Source organism: Mustela nigripes, chromosome 12, assembly GCF_022355385.1.
Source record: "Mustela nigripes isolate SB6536 chromosome 12, MUSNIG.SB6536, whole genome shotgun sequence".
Lineage (NCBI taxonomy): Eukaryota > Metazoa > Chordata > Mammalia > Carnivora > Mustelidae > Mustela > Mustela nigripes.
The window spans coordinates 75,479,519-75,498,374 of record NC_081568.1 but is presented as its reverse complement, the minus strand read 5'-3'; the positions used below and the strand labels follow the sequence as shown (position 1 = coordinate 75,498,374).

General features: G+C 40.8%; 1 protein-coding gene across 5 annotated transcripts in view; it reads left to right on the top strand.

Annotated features, from left to right (window-relative positions):
- Positions 1 to 12,404, top strand: part of CDC25C (cell division cycle 25C) — a 31,218-nt gene extending 18,814 nt beyond the window's left edge. For 4 of the 5 annotated variants that reach the window (XM_059417651.1, XM_059417649.1, XM_059417650.1 and 1 more), the window contains 7 exons: positions 5,582 to 5,734; positions 6,855 to 6,980; positions 8,745 to 8,807; positions 10,064 to 10,162; positions 10,694 to 10,827; positions 11,202 to 11,313; positions 11,513 to 12,404. In XM_059417651.1, coding sequence (XP_059273634.1) covers positions 5,582 to 5,734; positions 6,855 to 6,980; positions 8,745 to 8,807; positions 10,064 to 10,162; positions 10,694 to 10,827; positions 11,202 to 11,313; positions 11,513 to 11,662 — 837 coding nt within the window. In that variant the 3' untranslated portion in view covers positions 11,663 to 12,404. The remainder of the gene's footprint in view (positions 1 to 5,581; positions 5,735 to 6,854; positions 6,981 to 8,744; positions 8,808 to 10,063; positions 10,163 to 10,693; positions 10,828 to 11,201; positions 11,314 to 11,512) is intronic. The other variant, XM_059417652.1, reaches the window with a different exon arrangement.
- The last annotated feature ends 6,452 nt before the right edge of the window (positions 12,405 to 18,856 follow it).

Sequence of the window (18,856 nt, the reverse complement as noted above, 5' to 3'; positions counted from 1 at the left end):
ATGCTGCTACCTAAAAACACATGGTACATTTGTTTATTTTTCCACTCCCTTATTCACTGCTCTATCATCTAGTAGGTACTCAGAAATTATCAAGCAAGTATGTGGCTATGGAAATCTAGAAATTAGAGCAGAAGTTTTGATTGGAAACAGATATTTGAGAGTCATCTTTATAGAGGGAAAATTTGAACTCACAGGTAGAAAAAGTGGGGCTCGATCCCAGGACTCTGAGATCATGAACTGAGCTGAAGGCAGATGCTTAACAAATGAGCAACCCAGGCGCCTCTGTTTTTTGTTCTTTTAAAATGTTAGGCCAATTTCACCAGTAAAGCCATTGGGACCTAGGCTTTTCTTTGTGCGGAGTTTTTAAATTACTAATTCAATCTCTACTTTTTGTAGGTTTCGTCAGGTTTTCTGTTCCTTCTTGAGTCAGTTTCAGTGCTTTTTGTCATTTTAAGAATTTGCCCATTTAATCTGAGTTTTCTTATTCATTGATACATAGTTGTTCATAGTATCCCCCATGATCCTTTTTATTTCTGAAAAATTGCTAATAATGTTCCTTCTTTCTTTCCTAATTTCAATAATTTGAGTCTTCTCTTTTTCATGGTTAGTCTAGCTAAAATTTATCAGTTTTATTGATCTTCTCAAAAAATCAACTTTTGATTCTGTTGTTTTCTCTTTTTTCTGTTCTTTACTTCATTAAGTTTTTGCTTTGATCTTTATTTCCTTGATTCTGCTTCCTTTGGATTTAGTTTCTTTTTTGATGGAAGGTTAGGTCATTGTCTTGAGATCATTCTTTTTTCTATAATGGGCCTTTGCAGTTATAGATTTTCACTTAAACACTACTTTAGCTTTATCCTAACATGAATTTTGGTGTGTCATATCTTCATTTTTATTCATCCAAAAGTATTTTCTGATTTCCCTTGAGATCTTTGTTGACCCAATGAATATTTAGGAGTGTGTTGTTTAATTTCCACTTAACCAAATTTTCCACATTTTTTTTTCTGTTATTAATTTCTGATGAATCCATTATGGTTAGAGAACTTACTTTGTATGATTTCAGTCCTTCAAAATTTATTGAGGCTAGTTTATGACTTAGAGCATATGGTCTATCTTAGAGAGCATTTTATGTATATTTGAGAAGAATGTACATTCTATTGTTGGGTACAGCATTCTGCTGATGTCTCTTAGGTCTAGTTGGTTTATGGTATTGCTTCAGTTAGTTTTTGAGGTTTCTAAAAATGGTACCATACCAAATGTGACCATTACTGGCCTTGCTAGTCTCACCAGTGCCTTTGCATTTGTTATTCCTTCAGCCTGGAACATTCTTCCCCTGGGCAAAATTTAGTTTCATTTCTGCACATATGTCATCTTATCGGAAAGGCCATTCCTGACAACTTTTCCAGCCCAAATTTGTTTCCTGTCTTTTGATTCTCCTTTATTTTTTTACCTGTAGAACATGCTGCTACCTAAAAACACATGGTACATTTGTTTATTTTTCCACTCCCTTATTCACTGCTCTATCATCTAGTAGGTACTCAGAAATTATCAAGCAAGTATGTGGCTATGGAAATCTAGAAATTAGAGCAGAAGTTTTGATTGGAAACAGATATTTGAGAGTCATCTTTATAGAGGGAAAATTTGAACTCACAGGTAGAAAAAGTCATATAAGGCAAAAGTGAGGAATAAAAAAGGACCAGGACCTAACCCTGATAAATCCAACATCTGTTAAAGGTTTGGTAGGTGAGGAGACCTAGCAAAGAAGACTGAGAAGGAGCAACAGAGAGGTAGAAACATCATGGTTCTTTTAGTTTAGGGATTGCCTATACTAGCATTAAACTAAACTAGGAGGTGACACTGAAGCCAAGGAAGATGGCCATAGCCAACTCAGTGGAAGCCACTATGAAGTTCAGAAAGATAGATGTCTAAAGAAGTGAGTGTCAGGGGCACCTGGGTGGCTCAGTGGGTTAAGCCGCTGCCTTCAGCTCAGGTCATGATCTCAGAGTCCTGGGATCAAGTCCCGTATCGGGCTCTCTGCTGAGCAGAGAGCCTGCTTCCCTCTCTATCTCTCTCTGGCTGCCTCTCCGTCTACTTGTGATTTCTCTCTGTCAAATTAATTAAAAAAAAAAAAAATCTTTAAGAAGTGAGTGTCAGATACGGTGACATGAAGATTGTTGAGAATCTTGACAAGAACAGTAGAGTAGTACAAACAGAAGCAAGTCTGTGTATATTGAACAGTGTGTAGGCCATGAGGAAATGGTGATGCCACCTCAGTTTACAAAACAGTGATTATTCATTTACACCTTTTTATAAAAATCTGTAGGTAGAATCAAGCTTAGCAAGTTTCCTTTTCTTCTACCTGGTCTTTTCAGTGCTTAAAACTCCCAGATATTGAAAGTGTTCATTGATTCCTTAAAGAAAGTCTCTAAGATGTTGGAGGAAAAGGAAAGTTAGATGTTGAATGCAATCTAAGCCAGCTGGTCCTGGGTTCCCCCCACCCCTGCTTCTGAGAACTGGGAAACTTGTGACTAGACATAGCTACAGTACCCTCACTATCATCATCCCTTCATGACCGAACACGAATGCTCTTTGCAGTAAGTTTCCATTTGTTTTGATATAAATGTTTTGGGAAGAATCTGTCAGAACAGTAGTGACTGTTTCTGTTTGTTAAAGTAGTTTTCTCCTATCATTTATTTCGGGATTCTTGCCTTTAGACCATATGAAACTCAAGAAGATGTTTATCAACTTTATTATCACCATGATAATAATAGCCACCAGAAAACTAAAGTGTTGATGCAAGAGAATAGAGATTTGAGAAATAGACTCATGCATATATTGTCAATTGATAATTAGACCAAGATACAAAGAAATTAAATGGAGAAAACTGTCTTTTCAACAAATTGTGCTGGAGCAAGTGAAACACCTAGATGAAAAACAAAACCTCAATCCATATCTTATACCTTATGTAGAAATTAGTACAAAATGGATAATAGACCTGAATATGAATTTTCAAACTATAAAACATCTGAAGGAAAAAAACATAGGAGAAAATATCTGTGATCTTGGGTTAGGTAAAGATTTCTTAGATATAATACAAAAAAAAAAGGAAATATTTCCCTTAGTAACTATTTCATTCCAAACTCTTAACAATAAGCCCTTAGAGGAGCCTGGATGGCTCAGTTGGTTGAGTGTCTGACTCTTGGTTTTGGCTCAGGTTGTAATCTCAGGGTAATGAGATCCAGCCCAGCATCTTGAGCCCCGCATCCGGCTCTGCACTCAGTGGGGAGTATGCTTGTGATTCTCTCTCTCCTTTTCCTCTGTCCCTCCCACCGCTAAAATAACAAATAAATTTTTAAAAAAATAATAAAATACAATAAGCCCTTAGCTTAATAATTTGGTGTGTTCTAGAGAGGCTTTTTTGGTTAAAAGAAATAAAGGTTGCACTAAGGCCCTTAAATTTGAAATTCTGATCTGGCTTCTTCCTGCATTCTTCTCAGGGCAGAATTGAAGTTATATGAAGGGAAGTCTGTCAAGAAGTCTTGGGACGCCTGGGTGGCCCAGTTGGTTAAGCAGCTGCCTTCCGCTCAGGTCATGATCCCGGTGTCCTGGAATCAAGTCCCACATTGGGCTCCTTGCTTGGCAGGGAGCCTGCTTCTCCCTCTGCCTCTGCTTGCCATTCTGTCTGCCTGTGTTCACTCTCTCTCCCTCTCTCTCTGACAAATAAATAAATAAGTAAAATAAATATTAAAAAAAAAGTCTAGGTAGCCTGTTCCTGAGACTTTCACCACATCTATTCTGCCACTGTAACTTTGGTTCATCCATGCATTCATCATTGGCCTCATGGCCTTGACTGTATCTTTTGGCTTTTCCTTTTAAGCTTTGGCTTCTGTTGCTGCCTAATTATTTTGCCATTTTCTAAGTTTGACTCCCAGGAAAGGGAACCTAAATGGCCCAGATTATTTTTACATGTTCTAGGCTACTAAATGGATGTGTCAAAACAGCACTATCAGGGACACCTGAATGGCTCAGTGGGTTAAAGCCTCTGCCTTAAGCTCAGGTCATGATCCCAGGGTCCTGGGATTGAGCCCCGCATCATGCTTTCTGCTCAATGGGGAGCCTGCTTCCTCTCTCTCTATGCCTGCTTCTCTGCCTACTTGTGATCTCTGTCTGTCAAGTAAAATCTTTAAAAAACAACAACAACAAAAAACAGCACTATGGGCTGGTCAATGGCTCTGGGTAGGTTTGTGGGGACAAAGGGAGTTGACTACCAGGGATCCAAGGGGACAGGTAGGTGTAAAATACTGGTTCGTAAAATATGAACTGTACTTTCAGCTGGTAATGGGAACAATGGAGTTTCCCTTAGATGGGACCACGGATGTGACAAACACTATAATAGATATAGTTACTATAAAGTAAAATATTGATGTTTTTATTTTATTCTCCCAGAAACCACTGACCATCAACTTATTTTCTAGTTATGGTTCTATTATTATTTAGCCCCCCCCTTCTAAATCAATCCATAGTTGTTAGTGAGGTGAGTGTATAAAGTAGGAACTTCTGGCTTTCATATAGGGCAGAGGGTATCTGGGAACAGATTAGTTGAAGGGTCTCTGGCTGGCTCAGTCAATAGAGCATGGGACTCTTGATCTTGGGGTCATGAGCTCAAGCCCCACATTGGATATAGAGATTACTAAAATTAAAATTTTTAAATGATCTTGATTAATTGAAAGTTGTTATCAGAGGTCATTTAATACTTCTCCCTGCCTCTGGTTATAACACTAAAATCATGGTTTTCAAGGAGACAGTAGTCCATCTTCTTGTACTTTAGTCTGAGTTAGTAACTTCCTAGGCCAGTTCCTCATGGTATTTAATCCATTTTTTCCCAATGGGCTTCATAGTATCAACCCTGTAATGGTCATCCTGATACTAGATTCTGGTGTTCCCTCTTCCCTCACATGATGCTTATGTTGCTATTTTTCTTTCCCTTTAACAACCCGCTTTATAAGAAAGCCGAGTTATTTTTTTCTCTCTCCCTCAAAGAAATTACTATCCCCCCAAAGTGACACATACTCTTGCTGCTTAGTACTTTTTACATAGGCTGACCTTTTTGGTTTGTCATCTTCATTTTTGTTGGGGTCCTTAAATCTTGATTGTTAGTCTTAGGATCCCATAGAGAAACTGGGATTAGGTTGGTTGTTTGGATTTTCACTTGCCTGGAGGAACTGAGCTTGCATTTGCTTTCTTCTACAAGAATTGGTACATTTAAGATGGTCAGGTGGTGAATTTGGTTTGGCTAGATTTAATACATCTTGGGGAGATGGAACATCATGTACTCTGAGAAGAAAGATATTAATGAGGAGGGGAAGAATGGTTGCTTACCTAGGGTTTTGCCTATCAAACTCGAGTGTTGCTAGAAATCACTGGGGTAGCTTGCTAAAATGCAGATTTTAATTCAGTAGGTCTGGGGTGAGGCTCAACATCTAGGATTCTTCAGTTCTAACAAGTTTGCAGAAGATGTTCATGCTACTGGCATGCAGACACACTTAGAGGAGTAAGAACATATGGGGTTGATATTCCCATATAGGCATCTCTGAACAGAAGCTCCTTGTATCGCTCCCCTTCGTTGCCAGAGAATTTGAACAGGCCAAGACTGAAGCGGGTGGTAAAATTCAAGAACAACCCAATACCAGATAAAGAAAAAAAGGAGTATTGTTCTAACCAAAAAGAGCTCAGGAAGGTAAGAACTTTTTAAGATAAGAATCTGTTTAATCCTCTATCTCATTGTATTCTCTGCTTTTTTGGTATGAGGATTATTTTAGGATATCTCGTCTTCTTTCTCATTACTTCTACTTTTATCTCTTTGTTCTTTATGTCTTCCTTGTCTTTTTTACATTGTACCCATATATAAAATATTTAACAATAAATATCTGTTATATTATACTTTTGAAAATAATGTTGGCATACTTCTTCCCAACCTTCTTTTATAAGATTTGAGAGGACACAAGGAAACCTGGAATGGTAAGAATATTTACTGCTGTTTTACCTGTATTCTGACAGAAACAGCATAATGAAGCACACTGGTTTGGTAGGAGGCAACTTTTAAAAAATTTAGTTGTCATTCCCTACCCCTCCTTTTAAAAAAAATCTGAATACTATTTTATAAAATCAGCATATGATAGTATAGAAGTTATACATAAACAAAAGAAGCTGTTGTGAAATGCCCATAATCCCATAGACCAGAGACTATTATTGTCAACATGTGGTGTACATTCTTTGAGACTCTTTGATGCAGTTTTTTTTTCTTTTATTGAAGTGGTATTACATAGAATCTAAAAAAAATAAGCAGAATGGGACATCTGAATGATTGAGTCAGTTAAGCGACTGCCTTTGGCCCAGGTCGTGATCCTGGAATTCCAGGATCAAGTCCTACATTAGGCTCCCTGCTCAGCAGAGAGTCTGCTTTTCCCTCTGACCCTACCTGCTGCCCCCCCGCCACCCACCCCGTGCTCTCTCTTTCTCATTATCCCTCAAATAAATACAATCTAAAATAATAATAATAATAAAGTGGTATTACAAAGTACGAGTTTTCTCACTTTCTTAAGAATATCATGAATTTATTTTTGTGACAAGGAAATTAATATACAATATAACTTTATAGTGCATAATAGGAATATAATGTGTGAAATATGATTTGCTTAACTAAGACTCTTATTTATTAGTAATCTTTCTCTATTATAAACCTGCTAGGATATTGATTTTTACAGCCAAATCTTTTTGCATTTTTTTTTCAAAGGGTGTACATATTTTTAATAAGTCTCCACTCCTGGTTTTTAAATCTTTAACATGAAAATTGGCAGTGGGGGGATTCTTGTCATCCTCAGGGCTTAGGTCTAAAGAAGACAGTTTCTCTCTGTGACATTAATGTCATTCAGATGCTGGAGGAAGATTCTAACCAGGGCTCTCTGATTGGTGATTTCTCCAAGGTGAGTTTGGTTATATTCATCTTATATTCCATTGAGTCATTTTGGGTCTGAGTCTTTTTTTCTTTACTTAAAGAGGACACTAGGTATAATTATGCATCCTCACCAAGGACTATATGATAAACTGAAGATGCTCTGGTGGTAGATTTAGACCCCAAGCCTTTCTAGTGAGAAGGTATTTCTTATTCATTTTGGGAAAATCCAGAGCAGTGGGGAAGCATGAGGCATTTTACTTTTTTCCTTTTAAAAATATCTTTTAAAAATATCTTTTAATACTATGTAAATAATACTTGGTCATTACAGAAAAAGTAGAAAATGAAGTATACCTCAAGTCTTATAAAAATATTATTGCTTTGGGGGCACCTGGATGACTCAGTCAGTTGAGCATCTGCCTTGGCCTTGGATCATGATCCCAGAGTCCTGGAATTGTGTCCCCCATGGGGCTCCCTGCTCAGCGGGGAGTCTACTTTTCCCTCTGCCTTTTCTCCTTCTCTCTCCCTCTCTCTCTTTCTGGCTTACTCTCTCTCAAATAAATACATAGAAGTTAAAAATATATATATATTTATAAAATATAAATATATATACATACATACATGTATATATATGTATATGTATGTGTATATATATGTGTATATATACATATATATTGTATATGTATATACACACATATATATACACAATTTATATATATATATATATAATTGCTTCTAATATCTCGGTACATACTCCTCCAGACTTTTTTCTATGTGTTTTCACACTTACACATACCCAAATACATTTTTTTGTTTTTTCACAAAAAATAGTTTTTACGTTTTGTGATCCACTGGCTTTTTTCCTCATCATTTAGTGTATCAGGAACATCTTTTCATGTCAATAAACAATTCAGCTTCATCATTTTGTATTTTTAATAGTATAGTATTTCATTTTTTGGGCTGCCCATAATTTTTTTATTTTTATTTTTTTAACATCTTAAGTTTATTTTTTTTTTTCATGTTCCAAGAATCATTGTTTACGCACCACACCCAGTGCTCCATGCAATATGTGCCCTCCTTAACCTTAATACCCACTACCAGGCTTACCCATCCCCCCACCATAACCCTCAGTTTGTTTCTCATATTTTTTTTTAATTACATTTTTTAAAAAAATGTTTAAGTTAATCTCCACACCCATGTGGGTCTTGAACTCAAAACTCCACAATCAAGAGTTGCATGCTTTACTGACTGAGCCAGCCAGGCACCCCTGCTCATAATTTCTTGTAGGATATTTACTTTTACAATTTTTCCTTATGAAGTATACCAAGACGGGCATATTTGTAGCTTTTTTTTTTTTTGTAGCTAAATCTAAAACTTTGTGTGAGTTCTTAATTCATTCCTTAGAATCACTGCATAGAAATGGAATTGCTGCATATGTGCATTATGGAGACTACTGATTCTTTTGAAGGCATCTGGGGCTTTATTTATTTATTTATTTATTTAAGAATGAGAGAGCGAGAGAGTGCACATGTGCAGGGGCTGGGGTGGTGGCAGAGGGAGAGGGAGAGAGAGAATCTTAAGCAGGCTCCAAGCCCAGTGCAGAGCCCATCATGGAGCTCAATCTCAGAATCCTGACATTGTGACCTGAGCTGAAATCAATAGTCGAAAACTCAACCCAGGTGCCCCACATGTGGAGTTTTAAAGGTCATTTGGAAAGAAGGACAATATATAGGTCTTTGATTTCAAATTGAGGTTTAGAAAACTTGCTCTTATTTCAGTTCTTGGGTATTTCTAGGTATATGCGCTGCCAACCGTGTCAGGGAGACACCAAGATCTGAAGTACGTCAGCCCAGAAACAGTAAGCAGATTTCTGGAGATGGTAACTGGTTGCATAAGCTACCATCTGGTCTGTTCTGTCCCTAAAATCCCCACTTCCATTGTATTTCACGATAGTCACTCACATAGGCTTCTCATTCAACTTGACGCTGTGTTAAAGAACTCCCATTTATCCCATTCTTTTGCTTTTGTTTTTAATTAAACAAATGATAGATAATTGTTATGGAAGCAAGCAAGGAAAGAAGGGAGGGAAGGAAAAAAGTTAAAATCACTCAGTTTGGGCAAACTTACATCCTGATTTACAATCCCATTGACACCTTTCAGTGCATGATAATTATTAATAGTATTCTCTTTCACTGTCAAAAGTGTCCTAGTTTGTGCAATAATTATTTGGTCACCCTACCCATAATCTCACCACCAAAGATAACCACTAGTAATAGTTTCCTTGTGGCCTTCCAGATTTTATTCTGGAATATATTTGATAAAAATAGGATCATAATGAACATGTAGTGTTGAAGAGTAGCAAGACATTGTAAACATCTTTCTACGTCAGTAAACAAATCTATATTATCCTTCTAATGGCTATATATATATTGGCATGTATAATTTAACCCCCATTTTTGAATAGTTAAGTTATTTGTAACTTTTTTAATTATTTGATAACTTGAGCTAATATTTAAATTATTTGATAGCCTAAAATAATGGCTGAGATGACTATTGTGCCATGAATTTGTGTACTTTTCTGTTCACTAAAGATGTTGGGAAAGAAGTTGCTGGTTCAAAGTGTAAATACATTTACATTTACAAAGTTCGCTGCAGAAAGGTTGAACCAATTTGCACTCCTACAAGTATCTCAAGGATATCAACCCTTTTCTGAAAGACTTGCTTGCTTCCTTTACAATGGAACCATTTCCCATTTCGTCTTGGAAAGTCAGAATCGCTCCCTGCTACCTGTACTACTGCAGAAGCGCTTTGGTGTCTTCTGAGAGGCTGATTGCAGCCACACCTGCCTCCAGATGAGTGCCTTGAATATGTTTTTCCCTGATGTCTCGGCAATACCAGCTACTTTGGTGCTCCAAAAAGACCATTTCGTATTTTATCCTTTTGAATGAGCGGTAGGGATGAGCCATTGCCCCATTTCAAATATAAGTGACTTTTGGAGATTGGGCATCGGGTGAAATTCTGAGTGACTAAAGGGAGTGCAAATCAGGAACCATGTGATTGACTCTTGTCTCCCGAAGTGATAGGGAACAGGGTGTTCAATCATCATTTCTGTAGGTGGCTGCCTTGCTATCAGGGAAGTTCCAGAGCTTGATTGAGAAGTTTTATATCATCGATTGCCGCTATCCATATGAGTACCTGGGAGGACACATCCGGGTAAGGTTACATTAGTGGGGAGGTGCTGGAGGTAGCTCTTTAATGAGTAGAGCCTATGGACATAGGTCCTATGAACTCCAGAACCAGGGCAGAGCTTCTACTTTTGGAGCACATCAAGGCTGCAAGTCCTCATTCTTGTTCTAATTCTGTAAACCTTGAGCAATTTACTTTCCCTTTCCCTCCTAGACCAATCTCCCTTTATTCTATTGGAGCCAAGAGCTCCTACTTGGAATTAAAATATTTATCTAAGGATGGAGAAGAACCTTGCAGACACTCATAGACATTCTTCACAATGATTCCTATGCATTGGAGGGGGGGCAGTCAGATCTACAAACATTTATTGAATACCTACTACATGCCAAGCTCTATGCTAGACTTTGGGGATAGACAGAGAAATAATTAGATCGTGTGCCCTGAAAGTGCTTATAGTCTAGACTTCCTGGCCCAAATATTCCAAGATGGTATCCCAGTTATTTCTAAGTATTGGAACTATCCACAGGCCCTTAAGGAAATACTGAAATTTTTCTACAGGAAGCCTTAAACTTGTACAGTCAGGAAGAACTGTATAACTTCTTTCTGAAGAAGCCCATTGTCCCTCTCAACACCCAGAAAAGAATAATCATCGTGTTCCACTGTGAATTCTCCTCCGAGAGGGGTCCCCAAATGTGAGTGTGTATATGGGGTAGGGTGGGTGTTAGAAATGGACCTTGAATTGGGACTTAAAACCAGGGAGACTTCCCAGACCAGTTCAGGCAGAGATTGGAATGAATGAATGTAGTCTTTCCATTGTAGTTTAAAGTTAAGGGGTAGAAAGAAAGGTTTCTAAAATTTAAAAAGTTTGGAGCAGTGAAGGAAAAAGGATTGGAAATGAAGAGGAGAAAGAGTGACTTGCTTGAATCTTGTTTTGCAAGGACAGTGAGATCTGGAGGTCCTTTTAGGTTACCCGTAGTCAATTCTTCCTTCCCCTCCCCAGTGAATGACACATGGAATCCTGACCTTGCTTCTCTCCACCCCACCCACCTCTGGGTTTTCTCTAAAGGTGCTGCTCTCTGAGACAAGAGGACAGGGCTCTGAATCAGTATCCTGCATTGTACTACCCAGAACTATATATCCTCAAGGGGGGCTACAGAGACTTCTTTCCAGAATATACGGTAAAGGATGGGCCACATGGGGCAACAACAGGAGAGCTCAGGCTTGGGGGAGCCAACTTGAGCATGCAACTTCCAGGGCCTGCAAAGCCCTCCAAGAACAAACTCCTGCTCCTTCTTAGCTACCACCAGCAGCATCTCTATTAAACCTAGTAAAGTTCTGGAGACTAGAGTATCCCTTACTTTGTCCCCTACCTTTCAGGAGCTGTGTGAACCACAGAGCTACTGTCCTATGCATCATCAAGACCATAAGGCTGAGCTGCTGAGGTGTCGAAGCCAAAGCAAAGAATGGGAAGGAGAGCAGCAGCTGCAGGAGCAGATTGCCTTACTGGTGAAGGATGTGAGCCCATGATAGTGGGTCAGTGATTGGCTGTCTAGGAGTCTCCAAAAGACACAATAGAAATGCTGAGCAGAAAGAAGCCATGTTGTATATGACTAAACCCAGGATTGTTAGAAGATGTTTGCAAGCCAACAAGCTGCCAAGCTAATAAAATTCCAGGCCTGGGGGTTGGTTTTAGCAGAGGTGCTGGGTGGTGACTGAGTCCTGGAGCTGGCTCTAGAAGGGTGTGGCCTTGAGTTACCTGGAGATTTGTGTTGCTTCAGGAAGTGTTTGCATTCTCTTTCCATTTAGACACGTCCTCTCACAAGCCGGCTAGCTCTTTCCCTGGGTTTCTGCCTGTTGCAACAGAGTTGTCCAACTTTTTTCTCTGTACTTGCCTTCTGTGTTTCCTTCTCTCCCCTTTTCTTAAATGGGAAAATAAACACTGCAGAATGAGAAATTTGATTGTGAACCCTGTCTACTCCTAGAAAATCTTTATAAGGAAGAGATCATCAAATTCATCTCTTTTAGACAAAGGTATAACAATCTTGATATATAGCTGAGGCCAAGGTGCTTTTCTCTAGACCGTTTGTTCTCAGATTTGGGCTCTGGACCATAGGCATTATCTGAATTTGTTTGAAATGTAAATTTTCAGGCCTCACAGCAAGACCTCTGGGGGCTCAGAATTACGGGTTTTAAATTTTTTCCCTTTTAAATGATTCTGATGCATGCTGAGGCTTGAGAACCACTAAATACTGGAAGTAAGGAAAACTTTTGTTTTGTTTTGTTTTTTTAAGCAGGGGTTGGGTGGGGTGAGGTAAGGGGAAGAAGCAGAGGGAGAGGGGGAGAGAGAGAAGCTCACTGCCCAGCGCAGAGCCCGAGGTAGGGCTCACTTAACCAACTGAGGCACCCAGGCACCTCTTAAGGAAAACCTTTTAAATTGCCTTCTTTAGCAATATTCCAGCTTTCCTTTTCTAGACCATTCCAAGTATGAGTTACCTAAAAGTATGCTCCACACTCAGCACTCCATGATAACTAGGTTCAGAAAACCATAGTGTTTAACATCTGTAAAGCAGGTTATAGGCCTGAGTTGGGCTTAAAAAGATTCCTTATCTAGGGTTGCCTGGGTGGCTCAGTGGGTTAAGCCTCTACCTTCAGCTCAGGTCATGATTTCAGGGTCCTGGGATTGAGCCCCACATTGGGCTCTCCGCTCGGTGTGGAGCCTGCTTCCCCCTGCCTCTCTGCCTACTTGTAATCTCTCTCTCTCTCTCTGTCAAATGAATAGATAAAATCTTAAAAAAAAAAAAAAAGATTCCTTATCTACAACCTCCATAGACTTTTGACTTTTCCCATTTCCCATCTCTTTCCTTGACTTCATTTCCCATCTCACAGAGAGGAGTTTAGGACTTGGGATAGTTGGAAGTAGAGATATGTGCTGTCTGAAGGTAGGGAATAAAAGGATAAAAAAGTAGCAAACAAGAGCCATTAGACTTAAGGAAGACCTTTTAATTACTTCTTCTTCTTTTTTTTTTTTTAAAGAAAACCTTTTAGGGGCACCTGGGTGGCTCAGTTGGTTAAGCATCTGCCTTCGGCTCAGGTCATGATTTTAGGGTCCTGGGATCAAGCCCCACATCAGGCTCCTTGCTCAATAAGGAGCCTGCTTCTCCCTCTCCCACTCCCCCTGCTTGTGCACCCTCTCTGTCAAGTAAATCTTTAAAAAAAAAAAAAAAAAAAAAAAAAAAAGGAAGCCTTTTAAAGTGCATTCTTCAGCACTATCCCAGGCTTTACATTCTTAGAGTTGTTAAGGCAGGTAGGCTTTTGTCTTCATAGTGAGATACACCCCTATGTTCCTGGAGTGGCAGTGGAATTGACTCAAAATTGTCACTCTCCCATATTAACCTAGTGGGAGTGATAGCCCAGGACTAGAAAAAGACAAAGATGGGCGCCTGGTTAGCTCAGTGGGTTAAGCCTCTGCCTTTGGCTCAGGTCATGATCTCAGGGTCCTGGTATGGAGTCCCACATCGGGCTCTCTGCTCAGCGGAGAACCTGCTTCCCCCTCTCTCTCTGCCTGCCTCTCTGCCTACTTGTGATTTCTGTCTCTGTGTGTCAAATAAATAAATAAAATCTTAAAAAAAAGAAAAGAAAAGGACAAAGAGCTCTGAAGCCTGGCTGAGTCAGAATAGAGACCAAAGTGACCTCTTCCTGAGTTCTGGAGCATGGAAACCTTTTTTAAGTGAGCGGGAGGGAAGAAGGGCTGTGGCTGGACTGATGTCGGCAAGCGGGGGCCAGGGCCCTTCTGGAGTGCCTTCTGTGTGACTCCCAGCAGAGGGCACTGTAGTATTCTTTAATGCAGCTTCTAGAGCCTGCTGCCTCCACCGCCCAATCCTGCCTCTGCCCACAGGAAAGCTACCTGGACTTCTCCCTGAGCCCTTGAGCTCAGAGCTCAGAAGGGCGGAGGGGAAAGGAGAGAAAAGCTGTTTCCCATTAGGTGCAGATGGCTGAGGGGAGTCCTCTGCTCCTCTCTCCCACCCCCACGTACTTATCCCTGCCAAACAGGTACTCCTGGTGGCCTGAGGAGGAAAATATTTGAAGCACCTCTACTTCCAAGTATGAGGAAGGGATCCCCTAACTCACTGCCTAGCTTAGTGGGTCATTTCCTGTTTGTTTTCCCCAGAAAAGTGGAACCAACCCTCCCCCCTGCAGGAAGAGACTGGTACACATGTTCCCATTACAGTAATCTTAATTAAGTGGAAGTTTGGAGTTGCAAAACAAAAACTAGAGCTTAATTATTTTTATCTACTTTGTGGAAAAAAAATTGTATTTGCCTAAAAGGCTCCATTTGCTGCCTGTATAATTCTTATAATGTCCTCCCTTTGCATAGGTGCCATGTGATTTGATTCATGTTGTTTTCAGGAATAATAATAGTAACTAATATTTTTCAGGTGCTTACTGTATGCGAGACTTTTTATGAACTCATTTTATATGTATAAACTCATTTAATTTTCACAGCAATTCTGTGAGGCAGGCACTTACTATTTTGCACATTTTACAGGTAAAGGAATTGAGACACAGAGGGATTAAGTAACTTGTTTAAGGGATGCCTGGGTGGCTCAGACAATTAAGTGGCTGCCTTCCACTCAGGTCATGATCTCAAGTGGAGCCTGCTTCTCCCTCTGTCTACTCTGCCTGCCCCTCCCCGCTGCTTGTGCTCTCTCTCTGACAAATAAATAAAATCTTTAAAAAAAAAAGTGACTTGTTTAAGATCACACAGCTAATGAACAGTAGAGTTGGGGTTTGAACCCAGGCAGTATGGCTCCAGTGTCTATACCCTGAATGGATTTGCTGTTACCAAATCCTCATCAAAGAATAGCATGCCTTTCTATTCACTGTATTAGATGTTAAATATATAAGAGCCTCAATTATAGATTATTTTTTTTTTAAGATTTTATTTATTTATTTGACAGAGAGGTCACAAGTAGGCAGAGAAGCAGGCAGAGAGAGAGGAAGGGAAGCAGGCTCCCTGCTGAGCAGAGAGCCTGATGCGGGACTCAATCCCAGGACCCTGAGATCATGACCTGAGCCGAAGGCAGTGGCTCAACCCACTGAGCCACCCAGGCGCCCCTCAATTATAGATTCTTAAGAAGTCAGGGTTGTATGGGTTGCTTGGGCTCCACAGATGAGACTAAGGGCTAAGACCCCAGGCGGGAGACCTTGGCATGTGTTGTATATTAGGTTAGCTTTATACTAACACTGATTGTATTTGTTCAACATAAAGTCAAGAAATGAAGATTCTTTCTAAAAACAAGGTTTTTGGGGGCGCCTGAGTGGCTCAGTGGGTTGAGCCACCGCCTTTGGCTCAGGTCATGATCTCGGGGTCCTGAGATCGAGTCCCGCATTGGGTTCTCTGCTCGGCAGGGAGCCTGCTTCCCTCTCTCTCTCTGCCTGCCTCTCTGCCTACTTGTGATCTCTACCTGTCAAATAAATAAATAAATAAATAAATAAATAAAATATTTAAAAACAAAACAAAAAATGGTTTTCAGGGGGTGCCTGAAAAACTGACTTGACTGGCTCAGTCATTTAGGCCTCTGACTCTTGATTTCTGCTTGGGTTGTGATCTTGGGGTCATGAGATTGAGCTTCACGTTGGGCTCCAGTCTCAGTGTGGAGTCTGCTTTTTGCTTGTCCATCTCTATATGCTCCTCCCCCACTTGCTCTTTTTTTCTCAAATAAATACAATACATTTTTTTAAAAACAAAAACAAAACATGGTTTTCAGTCTTAGTCCAGGACCTGGCTGACCTCTGGCATAGAGAAGGGAGGAGCATTTTCCTTTTCTCATCAGGATTATAAAGTGGGAGGGGGTATGGAAGAATAGATTTCCCCCTTCCCCATTCAGTTCAGGCAAATGTTGAGGAAACACCAGTTCCTTTAAATGTGTATCTGGGGTTGTCAATTCTAATTACCACAGGTATTCAATTATACTGTTCCTGCCCTCAAAAGTCTGGCAAGGTAGAGAATGGTTCCCTTTTTTTCTATCCCTGTATGCAGTCTGGCCCACTAGCAAAGGAAAAAGGTACTGTAGCCTCCATCTCCAAGGCAGTAAGTCTGGTGGTGGGAGCAGGTCAAGTTCACAGAAAAATTAACTCCTGCATGCTACTTAGAATGATAACATTTATTCACTGTGTGCTCTGTGCCAGGCACGATGAGAAACTCTTTACTATATACTTGTGTAATCCTGATAACTGTTACATGAAGTAGATACTATTATTAATTTTACTCCTGCAGAAACTGAAGCAAGGAAAAATTAAGTGCTGTGCCCAAGGTCATCCAGCCTTTGTTGAAAATGGCAGTTGAATCCAGGCAGTCTATAAAGCTTGTGTTCATAACTATTCACCATACTGCTAAGACCCTAGGTGAGGGTAGCAGCAGGAATTAAAGCTTCCAGTGAGAGAGGGCTTGAGAGAAGGCAGAAAACCATGATTACAAATGAAAATGGAGTAAGATACAAGGTTTTTAGACTGTTGAGCCCAAGCAGCGGATTGCAAAGCCTCTCAGGGCAGGGTTTGTCTCTTAATCATTTTTGCACCTGGTTCAAAGTTGAACCCGTAATCAGTCTCAAAAGACATTACTGAATTGAATGATAGCTGAGTAGCATCATCTTTGTAGAAAGGACAGGCTCATTTGTCATTATCCACAAGGTTCCCAAAGGCAATGCTGCTTATCTAGCAGGTGTTGGCAGTCACAGGGGATGTGGTTGGTGGGGAGAGGGTGTGCTGGAAGAGCTGTCCATATAACTCCTGGAGTCATAATTATTTACAGAGGCTTCCTCATCCCTCCCCTACCTTTGGCTTCCAATCATCATCCAAGGCCCAGTGATGTCAGGCTCTCCACTCCAGTGCCCAGACAGAAAGATGGTCCAGCATCTCATTCTCACAGAAAGGCTGGCCTGTTACAGGTAGAATTGGGCATTGCTGTCAGCCTAGCAGTTTGAGTTTGTTCCTGTCTTCCTGGTCCATTCCATGGGGATGGCACTGAATGGACACTCAGAGTATGCATCCTGAGCACATGCCTTTTCTCACCCGATCCTGCCACCCAAACTTGATTGGACTTGTTTGCTGAAGGAGGGTTGGAGCAGAGGTGACACCTCTTAACTCCTCCCATCCCAACCTCTATTGATTCATAGGTCTTTCAGCTATTTCTTAGCATCCCAACCATCTGAAATGGTTACCAGTTGGGGCCCCTGGGTGGCACAGTTGGTTAGGCACCTGACTCTTAGTTTTGGCTCAGGGCTGATCTCAATATTGTAAGATCAAGTCCTGAGTCAGGCTCTGTGCTCACTGAGTCTGCTTGAGTTTCTCTCCCCTGGCTATGCATGCTCTCTCTCTCTCTCTCTCTCTCTCAAATAAATAAAATCTTGAAATTGTTTCCCTTTGCTTTTTTTTTTTTTTAAAGATTTTATTTACTTATTTGACAGATCACAAGCAGAGAGGCCAATGTGGGGCTTGATCCCAGGACCCTGGTCATGACCTGAGCTGAAGACAGAGGCTTAACCACTGAGCCACCCAGGTGCCCCTGCCTTTTTTTTTTTTTTTTTTAATTTTATTCATTTATTTGAGAGAGAGAGCAGAATCAGGGGGAATGGCAGAGGGAGAGGGAGAGTGGACTTAACGCTGGGGCTCGATCCCAGGACTTTGGGATTATGACCTGAGCTGAAGGCAGACTCTTAGCTGACTGAGCCACCTGGTGCCCCAAGTTACCCTTTGCTTTTATTTTTTTTATTTTTTTTTTTAAAGATTTTATTTATTTATTTGACAGAGAGAAATCACAAGTAGGCAGAGAGGCAGGCAGAGAGAGAGAGAGGAGGAAGCAGGCTCCCTGCTGAGCAGAGAGCCCGATGCGGGACTCGATCCCAGGACCCTGAGATCATGACCTGAGCCGAAGGCAGCGGCTTAACCACTGAGCCACCCAGGCGCCCTACCCTTTGCTTTTAAATCCCATTTTGAAACTATTGCCAGAGTGGAGTGGACAGTGGGGGCTATCTGTGCCCAGCTACAGCTTTCTGACTTAACATACAGAGGTAGTATGGAGCTGGGGGAAATCAGGCCCTGTATAAAAGCTGAGGAGCCAGATGTTCACTTTCACAGCTCTCCTGGAAGACTGGAAGGGCAGATAGAGATTAAAATGAAGACCAAACTCCATTTAAAGTGCATTACAGCTCAGGAACTAGCTCCCCCTGGGCAGGAGAAGGGAGGAAACGGCACAAGAGGCCACATCTCTCCTTCCTTATCTAGGGCCACATGTCTCTCTACCAGCTTTGTGAAGTGTGATTTACACCCCTGGCTGGAATGACTCTCTTTCTGGGCTGATTACATCGGCAAATGCCCCCCAGAGGCCACAGCAGGCTGGCCATATTCAGAAGCAGCAGCCAATAAATCTCAGAGGTTTATATTGCACTTCTCAATACCCTCCTCCTGGCCCTCTGCCAGGCCTCTGCACAAGTGAGGAGAGGGTTTGGGCTGCAGGGGTTGGGGATGAAACCCTCCACTTCCTTTTATCATCCTCTCTCTTCCTAAGCACTTAGTTATTCTTCCAAGTCATTGTGTCTCTGTTTTTACCCTGGGAGCTCTTGGGAATCAACCCTACCCCCCCAAAAATACCCTTACCCTTGTGGGTAGAAATCCTGGGCTCTGAGCAAAGCTGTGTTTCTACCTCCCTGTTTAATCTTAGTA